Genomic DNA, 11,467 nt, shown 5'->3' on the forward strand with positions numbered 1-11,467 from the left:
CAAATCCAGACTAACACGGCTACCCCTCTGATACTAAACTATTGTTGTATGTAAAGTAAATAAGGCTTTTAAAATGTTTAAAAAGCTTCATTTAAAATTAAATTAAAATGCAGAGCCCCCCAGACCGGTGGCCAGGACCCAGGCAGTGTGAGTGCCACTGAAAATCAGCTCACATGCCACTTTTGGCACGCGTGCCATAGGTTGCCTACCCCTACTATACATAATAACTCATGTCGGTCACTTTAGAATGATGCTATACTATATAATTGTCAGCAATTGGATTTGAACATACTTGACTTCAAAAGGTTAATAACTGCACCCTGACATGGTAGAGGGGCTATTGCCCACTCTGCTGCAATATTCGTGCCTGTACCAAGGCAGGGAAGGGAATATGTCTACTGGAGGAACACTGTTGTGTCCCAGCACACAGGAGACATCCTCTTTGGGAAAGTTGCCTGTCTGCACCACAACCTATGCTGCCTTGACCGTGCATCTTGTTTGTTTACTGACTGGACTTTCTCTGGATTTATCTGTTCTTCTTTCTTGAAATACCAAGAAATCATTCTTTCTTGGCTGGTGCCTTAGTCACCAAGGGAGTTACTGACATCTACTTCTCTGTTTGGCAGGAGAAAGAAAATGATTTGCAAAAGCCAAAGACTCAAGGTAGGTAAAGTTTAAAACTATTCAAAGAAACACAGAAACCAAATTAGCCTTGTAATGTTTTGGATGGGGAAGTAGTTAGGACACATGGCAACCAATAGGTGACTGACTATGACATAATGCACACTGACTCATCTGAGTTCAGAAACACACAGATCCTAGAGCTTTGGATTGATTAACTCAATCCGACAGAGAGAATCATTCAGTCTTCATGGGAGAACTGACCATTTAGTGTGCCAACATTGGTTGCCATCAGCTAGGTGGGTGGTTTTTTGCACCAGATCAGATTGGCTTGGATTGAAGCCAGTTTGGATTTTTCCTCACACTGAGGTAGAATCATCTGCTGCTTTATTTTCAAAATGTTCACCAGCATTTTAAGTGGTGACTGTGTGCAAACGGTCCATGGCTGCTGTTTTGAATATAGCAGTGTATCCAAAAGGCAAGCAATTTTCCTGTTGTATCCAGGAGCTGTTTCCTCTTGGCACTGTGTACGCTTTAGTTACATTTTGATGTTTAGGAGTGTACAATTCCAAATAGTCAGTTACCATTAAGACCTTGAGAAACAATAGTTATCCAAAAAGAACTAAGAACCATCTACTGAGTTTAATAGATTCCTTGTTACAGGTGAGCAGGTAAAGAAAGTCACCCTGCTTATGGCAACAGAGATTCCAGATGATAATTCCTCGGTTGCAAATTATTTAGATAAGTAAGTAAAATCAGCAGCTTCTAACCATTTTAAAAGAGTGATTGTTAAAGAGCAGTTAATGATCATCCAAATGCAAATATCTATACTGACATTTGTGGACAGTTCGTTAAATAAGATTTAAATTGTTAAGTGTTAATAAGGACCATTTTGAATATTTTAATTTCTTCCCCCTTATTCTTTATCTTCCAAAATAAATGTAATTAGTAACAGACAAATCAGGATTACATATCCTTCACAACTTGTACAGTGTGAGGTTTGTACATGTGTTTGAGAAGTTGTGTCCATGGATTAGAAAACTGTCACAATATAACAGTGTATCACTGCTACGGGAACAGAGGCAAAGCTAAGACTAAGATTGTCACACTTAGGGGCTTGATAAGAATATAGAATGCTTTCTGGGATCAGGTAAACTGTCCAAGTGAGCTCTCCCAGTATTTATTTGTAATAACACCTCTCTCCTTGAGTGAACATTTTTAGTTATAGCTACACTACAACTTTACAAAAGTCTCTGCCTGAGCCCAATCAGAGGCAGGTATTCTGTAGGGAAGATGTTTTGTACAAAAAAACTGTCAATATCACAGAACTATTTTAAACTGGAAGGATGTTTCCCCTTGACTTGGACTGCCTGTTTCTTTCAGTAATCTATAGCATTTGTTATTCTTACTCTGTCTGTCTTCTCCAGCCTATGCATTTTTTGTGGTGAAAGGGATGAATCTTTCACAGAGGAAGGCTTGGATCTCCATTACTGGAAACATTGCCCTATGTTGACAAGATGTGAGCACTGCAAACAGGTCAGGCATTGGACTCAAAAGCCTATATACAACCTAACATACACATTCCAGAACTGACACAAGCAGTGAATTATTCTGTTGTCAATTGATAAGCTGCAAAAGGTGAAAATTGCTGTTTAATAAAAAGTTCTGTTTGTAGCAAAATCGTTGTCATGGACAATAACAGGAGGAGAGGAGCAGTATAAGGAAGCAGATTTAACAACCAAAGTAAATCTGCTCAACATACTTGTCCATTTAAAATGTAACAGCACTATTAGAATGAGGAAACTGGAAAGGAAGGGGATCTCTCTTCTGGATTAGGACAAATACCTTTTAAATAGTGTTGTTTGGAAGGAAAGGCAGTGTCACATCTATAGAGGAATCACTGCTACACAGTGTAAGCTGAAGATGCATGTATGAAAATCAGACCTCTTGCTGTGTGTGAAATTCTAAATCATTTCAGACCAGATGTCATATTGGGGGAGGAGAAGCTAGTGATACTCTTCCAAACTCCACCCACAAAATCAGCTCTGCCCACAGAAGACATGTAGTCAGAGTTGATTGTGCAGATGTTCAAAATATGATCACAGATGCACTCTTCGGCTCACCTTTTCCCTCACTTGGGTCCTAATATACCTCTGGCTCTGCTGAGCTCCTTGAGCTTGGCTTCCCCTTAATCAGATTCTGCTGGGCTCAACACTTTCTTCATTGAGGGAGGAATGTAGCAGTGTCTCCCAAATACATTTGCTGCAGGTGCCAAAGGGAGCTGTCATTCACAGTAGATTGTGAATGTGCGTATTTTCATAATCTAACCCTCCCGCTCCCTTTTTTACACAGTCTGACCATCTGTTGTATTGTTAACATTTTAGGCATCTCATTAAGCTCCCATTGAGATGAATCGGGCAGCTGATAACACTTGGTGCAGTTAGTTCAGGTCCTGCAAATGTGGGCAAGCATCACTTTATCAGTTTCACTCCATACACGTTTTTGAGGCTATCTCGACAATTATCACATCTAGAGACTAGATTTTGTCTTTTAAAAAGCGCTGAGATTCTGGAGAACAAGGCAGCATGCCATATGACTACTAACCAGCTCAGTGTGGGCCCTGTTTCAGGTATGTATTTTTGGGGGCACTTTAACATTCTAGTGTTACTTGTCGAGTAACTTGCTCCAATTTGTCATACATTCGTTTCGCACTTTCAATTTAACTTACACCTTAGGTGGGGAGAAGAGGGATGTAGCAGGAGAAGCAATTAAAACAAGCACTAAAAAGTGAGAGAGGCTTGGGATAGCTTATTTCAATTGCTTTTCCTCTTCCTCCTCCCACCTCTACCTTTCTGTTCTTTAGTGTGTAAGCTCCGTTATTTTGCACACCCACTGATTTTTAGATCAGTCCAAATTTACTTCAACGTTTACATCTGCTTTGTGACCTACTTTTACCTGAAGTTCAGCTTACAACACTTGTTAGCCCCGAGACTTCCAAGAGAGTTGCATCCATTTATTTCAGGATGAACTTGGCCTAGGAGCCCTGACTGAGGTGTTCAGTGTGAATCTTTCATTGATTTACTCAACCACTGGCAGTCAAAGTGGCTTTGAAGCATCTATCTAGACGTTGCTAGCTATGTTGTGCAAAGATTATCCCAGAAAGAAGCATGCGTTCCTGTTTATTCCCAGTGTCTGCTTGTACATACATGCAGCATTAGCAACTTCTATGTTCATACGCAGTACAATACATGGAATCATTTCTAACAACTGTATTTAAAGATAAGAATAGAGTTAAACATAGGAACACGTTTTAAATTATCTTTCCTTGTTTTATTTTTAAGCCTATAATGATACCTTTTCACTTTAAATTTGCAGGTTACATGTGTAAGAAACACAAGCAGAGTTTTATTAGATTTAGGCATTTTTGAAATTTTACCCTGAGCCCCATTTTCAAAGGTGAATTAGGAGCCCAAGTCTCATTGATTTTCAATGACATTTAGGCTTGTAAGTGCCTACGTCACTTTTAAAACAGACTTGAGCTCTAAAGTCACTTGAGAACTTTTGAAAATATTATTCTTAGTTTCATAGCACAATACAAGTCTATTCCTGTATCTCTTGTATTCTCAGCTACCTGTCTGGTTTCCTATTGCAGGTGGTGGAGATAGCAAGCCTGACAGAGCACTTGCTGACTGAGTGTGATAAAAAAGATGGCTTTGGGAAATGTCAGCGCTGTAGCGAGGCCATTCCAAAAGAGGAACTGCCCAAACATGTGAAGGGCAAGACTTGCAATTGTGAGTAGTTTCAAATGGAATAAGTGAAGCCAGGGGAGCTGCAGGGATTCAATACCTTTGGAAAATCAGGCCACTTCTGTTTAGGTGCTGAACTGTGGATTTGGAATCCTAAAGTGAGGCTAAGGATTGAATATTTTTGGCCTAAATGTTTTTGCCTTTCAGTGCTCCCTGCACTTAGCTCCTATTAATGCACGTGGGAGTGTCTTCTGAGCAAGAACAGAAAACTCCTGAAGATTGCTCCACAGTTTAGTTTGCTCCTCATCACTGTAGAATAAGCTGAAGGCACTTCTGTGTTAGCTGTTCTCTCTTCCCTTTTCATTTTTTCTCTTGATAATGAGATCGGTTTCTTGACTAGGCAGGGGAAGGTAGACTAGCAGCCAGTTCCATCTCTTGCTCACAAAAACTGGCAGAGATCAATCTGTTGCTCTTGCATTTGGCAAAGCACATGGCAATAGCGTAACTTTTTTTTTCTCTTTCCAATCATTTCAGCTGCAAAACCAGAAAAGGTGGCAAACCATTGTCCATTGTGCCATGAAAACTTCGCCCCAGGAGAGGAGGTAAGAGAAAATGAGTGTAATGTCAAATTGGTCTTGCTAGTCTTGTCACTAAGACTTCAATAATTTGTCCTTTAACACTGAAATTACCTACATTGCCTGAACATAACCATATCAAAAAGTGCCCGGAGTCTCTGCCTGTGGCTTCAGATTCTAGAACAATGATAGTAAATGCAAACTGGTAGCAAGCTACTTTCAAAGGCTGTGCTAAACAGGATTTTATGGCCACCTTGCTTCTTTTGAAATCAGCTCTTGGAGCGGAAAGTGGTGCCGCTAATTCTCCCGCACCTTAATTTGCTTTGCTAAGTGATTTGATGGAGTTACATTTAGGCTTGTTCAGGTTATAGCAGGAATTGATTATCCATGTTTGGCTTTCATTCAGAGGTCTCTTCTAAATCTGATCAAGACAGTAGTTAATAGGCAAAAGAATGAGACAGCGTGTCATCTTAAACCCAAGCTGTCTGTGAGATGTTCCTGATTTTGTCCTCAGTGCGGGCCAAAACTATTGAAATCTGCTTGCTTTTCTCAGTAAAATAACACCTAGCATTTCATTTTTCCTTTGATGCTGTAAAACATGTTTGTGCGTGTGCACGCCTGCACATGTGTAGATACAGAAATATCATTCATATGAAAGACCTGCTATTTCTCTGCTTTTGTAACAGCGCTTGTTTCTTAATTTATTGTAGGCCTGGAAATCTCACTTAATGGGCAAAGATGGCTGTAAAATGAATCTGCGGAGGGCGCATACACTAAATAAAACTCTGCTGATGCAGCCTGGTATGGATTTCCTTGTGATTACTATGCTTTTCACTTTGTTTACCTATTTAAGCAGAAGGTTCTGTTCTAGAAAGCAAGTTGATCCTTAGTCAATAACACTTGAATAATGCATTCAACTATTTGTATATGCTGACTCTGTATTTCTAAATATGTTGGTATAGAATAGCACACACAGAGGGCAAATTACCCTCTGATACTCCAGTCAATCTCAATGACTTTAGCACAGATGCGCTGTTGTAATGGAATGGAGAAGTTGCATCATTTTAAATTTTGTTTTATCGTTTGTCTCATTTTGTGGAGCAGCATACCCCAAAGACTCATCTTGCTGTAGTTGCCCTCTTATATCCTACGTTACGCTATGAACCAAACAGATACAGTAGTGCACAGAGAGCCGCTAAAATGCTAATACTGTCAATGTGCCTCAGGCCTGAGCGGAGCCAGTTAGAGATGCTAATCTAATCCTAACTATGGGACGGAGTGAAGTGGATAGGTAGTCTTTTATCTGTCCTGTAGAGACTAGAAATTAAGACACTGGGTTGATAAGCATCATACAAATGCCTGAGGCAGGTAGGTAGATGGGAACTGAACTCTGACCATGGACTCGTGTCACATATGGTGGATCTCTGAACAAGCCGATGGTATGTTGATGTCAGATGTTAATGTTTACTCCCTAGCCTGGATTCAAATTTATGATCCATCTCCTATTACCACGTCTGTGAATAATCCTGTCACTTCAAAGTCAATCTTATTATTTCTGTCAGTGTTGTAGCTAAGTCATGTACTTGAAATGCAAGAGATGAGCAGTATTTGTTTGTGACTGATAATCTTCTTTTCTTTTCCCAGGCAAAGCAGCAGGATTACCCGTAAACAAATCAGGTCCTACAGCAGCAAAGGTTCGATCCCCCTCTGTAGGAAGCAAGATCCCTACCCCAAAAGGAGGCCTGAATAAAAGCACTGGCAGAACATACGCAAAGCGATGACATGAGAAGTACTTGTTTCCTTTGTCTCCATAACTGAGCAAGTTTTATGTGATGCACAACATTTCCAAGATTTGTTTACAAGTGATAGGAGCCCCATGTCATCCATTTCACTTGAACTACACACTGTTGTTTATCAACCACAAATAGTGTTTGACTGCTTCATTTACCCAATAGTTAACACTTATATATTGGTTCTCTCTGTGCAGTGTTGTGTATAATTATCCCAAAAACCTGCATCTCATTCTTAGTGATGAGCAGTCTTTTGGGGACAGAGCCTCTGGCCTCCTGCACTCCTTTTGCACTTCCCCAATAGCATGGAGGGAGCAGAAAGCAGCTGAACCTTCCCTGATGAGGATTCTCTCAGCCTGGGGGGAGTCCCTAGTAGTATAAATCCAGCATAGCCAGATCCTGAGCTATCCACTGCAGCAGCAACCAGTGTAGAGATCCTGGCCAAAATATAGCAAGCTTCGGCTGTCCGTGGTCAGTGTATTGTCCCATGGGACTAGGGTGGTAGCTAGTGTAACAAGAGCATCCTGGATGCTAGGACAAGTAAGGAACTGGCTGCAGGATCAGGAAGCCACAACTGGCTCTCTTTTGGCCCTTCCTCAGGGCATAGCTGAGACTTGAGCCCTTCTGATTCAAACTAAATCAGCTTTTGAGAACAAAGCTTTGAGGTATCTGTTCCTTTGAACCAAAGCTAACATTCGCTTACAAACGCTCCCCAAACGTTTAGGGAATGCAATCATTGTATCATGTGACTTTATCAGTTTGATGAAGTCACTATAAAATTTGTTGGTAATTGTTCTTTGCCAAAACTTGCTTGGTTGTGTGACACAGTAAAAGTAATTGTGTCACTACATACCTGATTGAGGGGAAATAAGTACTAGTTGTACAGAAATAGAACTACAATAAGACTATAGTATCACTTAGCTACAGTGTGTGTTTCTGCACCACTCCTGCAAATCAAAACCAATCTACAGAGAAATTATCATATTTAGGCTTTGAAACACATCGCTGAATATTAGAAACACAGTAGCTGTATTGCGATCACAGTAGCCTTGCGGTTGTTAAGTTTGTGTCATAAGAGTGTCACAATCCAACTGTTCTAATGTACAGCTAACAAAAATTAAAGTAGAAAGTAAGTCTTGAGCAGCTAAAAGTATTCCTTTACTAGACACCTTGAAATTCTCTAGCTGGCCAGTGTTACATAGCCACAGAATGATGTGAGTAAACAATATGCTTTTTCTAGAAAAACTTTAACTGCTCTTACATTCCTTTGGGTAGTCTGTCTTACCTCCAGATCCATGTTTGATATGAGTATAATGAATATTTCAGGTAGCAGCTTTTATATTATAACTATGTATACATAGAAGAATATACCTGTTTATACAGAGTACCTGTTAGACATTTATAACAAGGGTTTAAGCATAAATTATTCTGTCAGTTAAAGTAATGTTTAAAAAAGCAGATTATACTTCCAAAACAATTATTTTATAAATATAATTAGATGGACTTGTGTGAACAAGATACACACCTAGAGCAGTGAACTTGTGAAATAGCAATTACCCTAAAGTAAAACTCTACCAGAGCTGCTTAATTCAGAAATAACATTGGAGAGTCACCAGTGCAGGCCAGGAACATATTTTGAATCCTGCAAGACCCAACTTGTAGTTTCTCTATACCCATAAGGTGCCCAGTTTATAAGCAGGACAAGAATCTGAGAAGTTTTTTTTTGTCAACTCCCTTGTTCTCTGTTATCCACCCTAACATCTTGTAAAGCAAAAAATCATCCCATTCTCTGGAGACTGTAATTATTCATTATGCCACATACTAACACGATTTGATAGTAATTCAGCAACAGCCATTGACTGAGCCTTAATTAAAGTACCATCAATGTGTCTACAGCAATCTTATCTGTTCAGGGGTTTCTAATCATTCTGGGAGGCAGGTTATCGGTTGAGGGGGCAAATTTTGTTTTAGCAAAAGTGGACAAAATAATTTTGATCATTTACCTTACAGAACTGTAAAAAGCTAGTCATTTTTCTTTGGTGCTTCAGCTCAAAACTGCTATGTTTCTAAACTGAGATTGTGCATAGTATTTTTCTGTAACAATAATTTACACTTCATTTAGGATCTAATTCGACTCCCAGTGAAGTTTAACAGAAAGATTCCAATTGACTTCAGTGGGTTTTGGATCAGCCCTTATAACAATACATGTCTCTGAGTAAAAGCTACCAGGAATTGTAGCTTTGAAAAATAGTTTCTCTAGAAGGAGAGAAGTTACTGTTCAAAGGCTTTAACTACACTTTTCAATGGGTTTTACAACATGCATTTGCTGTGTACAGTTAGTGCAGTACGTATGCCAAAATGTGTTTCTCCGATAGACAATAAAAGTTCCCAATACATTTTAATTTTTGTTAAGTCACCAAAGTGCCAGAAAAGTTGCTATTTAAATAGCCTCTTTGACAGCCATGTAGTCTCTGTCAATGATTTCTCCATCCTGTTTGCTCAGACAACATAACACATTCTGAACTGCAAATAAGAGACAAACCTATTCATTTAAACGCATGGTGAAATCCTGGCCCTGTTGAATTCAACAGAAGTCTTGCTATTGACTTCAATCTAGCTTTTTCTGCAGCTATGTGTTCGTGAGCAGCTGTTTGAAGTGTTAACCCAATCTATTTATTGTTTAACTTTTAACATAACATGCTGCACTTCTACATCACTTTCCTCCCAAAGAGCTGAATAAGATTGTTGCTCCACTGCCCAGTAGTCTGTGGGGATGACAAAAGATTCTATCTAAAGGAACTGTTTGATATTGTAAGAGTGGGCTAATAAAAACCTGCTACCAGTAAAGGCTATAGAGTGGGAGGGGGAAGTGTCTGTTGCAGGAGAAAATACTTCTTGTTTAGAAGGGAATAGATTGTATAACCACAGGAATTTGCAGCTCGTTAAATTGTTACTAACACCACTAGTATACATGTATAGTAAAATATGTAACTGCCCTTCCTTGTGTGCGTGGACAAGCAGCTTCCTTAGATATTAGCAGGAGCACTGACTGAATGAGAAGGAAAATGTGATACACCTCACAGGTTCTCTCTCTCTAGATAATTTTTGACCCATTATTTGCCATCAGTGTAGCTCCACTGCTGATAGCATTAGGGGAGGAGTATAGTCTTGAGACTAGTTCTGAGGTGTAGTGTGTTAAAATTCAGGCACACCCTGGAACAGACCTTAAAACACCTTGTGTTCATTGTAAATTTCAGGACATTTCCTTCCGAGATGAAATTAATTGTTCTGCACCACTGTCCACAGCAGGATTCAGAAATACGAGATTATAGTAATCTGAAAGCAATATTTTTTTTTGCCACATTGATACAAATTTGCTGTATTTATTGTATTTTGTATATAGAATACTATATTTGTAGTGTACAGTTTTTATAGAGCTTGTTTGTGCGCTCTGTACATGTCTATGAATTTTATAAGCACATTGCAGCACTTGCATTTGAAATACTGTTGTATGTAACCTTTAAACACTCCTTCACATATTTGTTAGAAATTAAACTGTCTCCATTTTAGAACCTGATCATGGAGTCCCTTAATGCAGGCAAAAGTCCTGTTGACTTTGCTCAGAGTTTAGCTTGTGTAGTGACTGTAAGGTCAGTTGATAAGATCCCAGAGTACAGCTTACCTTTGAATGGCCCAGACCTGTCATCTTTTATACATGGAATTCAATGGACCTACTCCTGTCTGGAAAGGTTCTTGTGCATGTAAATATTTGCTGGACTGGGCCCTCCTGGGGTGCATTGCATTGGTAATTGTGACTCTTCTTACAGTGTGGTGTCTTTTGAATCTGGCGATTAATAGTTAAAACAAAGGCATTAGTTAAATACTTCACAGAACTGAAGCAGCAAATATGCTCGCTGTCTCTTATTTTGACTAGGGGACAGTCCAGAAAACAGGGCCAGGGAGCAGACTTTTATAACTGCCTCATTGATCAGGTAAGCCCAGGAATTAGAATAAGGCCATATTTTCTGTTACTCATCATTTTGAATAGCTAATAAATTTGGGGCTGAACTTGGCATTGTTTTCAGGAATTCAGTATTTCTTTCTGCCATCTCCAATCCTTCCCTTGGCTAGGACTTGCTCATCTCTAAGGTGTTTGAAAGTTGTGATGCTTAGGTCACCTGTCTAAAATGTGCATCTCCCTATTTCATGTGTCAGCGTGTCACACCAGGTGTATGAACTGCTTTCCTACTATCTTAGGCGACTTTCTAGAGTTTAACTAGGCTCCTCATCTGTGCAATAACTGAACAGCTTCCTTACATTCTACTAGTCAGTGCTAAATGCTTTTGTATTTATACTTCTATACAAAGACCCAAGGCAAACTTCAGCACTTCTGAATATTCTTGGGACTGAGGACATTGCTTACTGGATTTTGATTCCATAAATAAAATACAAAAAGGTTCAGAGAAAGGCATCAAAGATGATCCAGGGTATGAAATGGCTTTCCCACACAGAGAGACATTAGTGCTGCTCAGCTTAGAAAAGAGGTGACTAAGGGGGGGGGGGGGATATGATAGAAGTCTACAAAATCATGAGTGATGTGGAGAAAGTGGATAAGAAAAAGTTATTTACACTTTCACACAATACAGCAATCAGGGGTCACCTGATGAAATGAACAGGCAGCAGGTTTAATACAAATAAGAGGAAGTACTCCTTCACACAACGCACAACTAGCCTG

General features: G+C 39.5%; 1 protein-coding gene across 4 annotated transcripts in view; it reads left to right on the plus strand.

The window, feature by feature from the left end:
- Nucleotides 1–10,309, plus strand: part of CEP104 (centrosomal protein 104) — a 35,300-nt gene extending 24,991 nt beyond the window's left edge. For all 4 annotated transcript variants that reach the window (XM_032763782.2, XM_075060236.1, XM_075060238.1 and 1 more), the window contains 7 exons: nt 627–663; nt 1,285–1,366; nt 2,049–2,157; nt 4,274–4,412; nt 4,902–4,969; nt 5,653–5,743; nt 6,587–10,309. In XM_032763782.2, the coding sequence (XP_032619673.1) occupies nt 627–663; nt 1,285–1,366; nt 2,049–2,157; nt 4,274–4,412; nt 4,902–4,969; nt 5,653–5,743; nt 6,587–6,723 (663 nt within the window). In that variant the 3' untranslated portion in view covers nt 6,724–10,309. The remainder of the gene's footprint in view (nt 1–626; nt 664–1,284; nt 1,367–2,048; nt 2,158–4,273; nt 4,413–4,901; nt 4,970–5,652; nt 5,744–6,586) is intronic.
- The last annotated feature ends 1,158 nt before the right edge of the window (nt 10,310–11,467 follow it).

Source organism: Chelonoidis abingdonii, chromosome 23 (assembly GCF_003597395.2).
Source record: "Chelonoidis abingdonii isolate Lonesome George chromosome 23, CheloAbing_2.0, whole genome shotgun sequence".
Classification (NCBI taxonomy): Eukaryota; Metazoa; Chordata; order Testudines; family Testudinidae; genus Chelonoidis; species Chelonoidis abingdonii.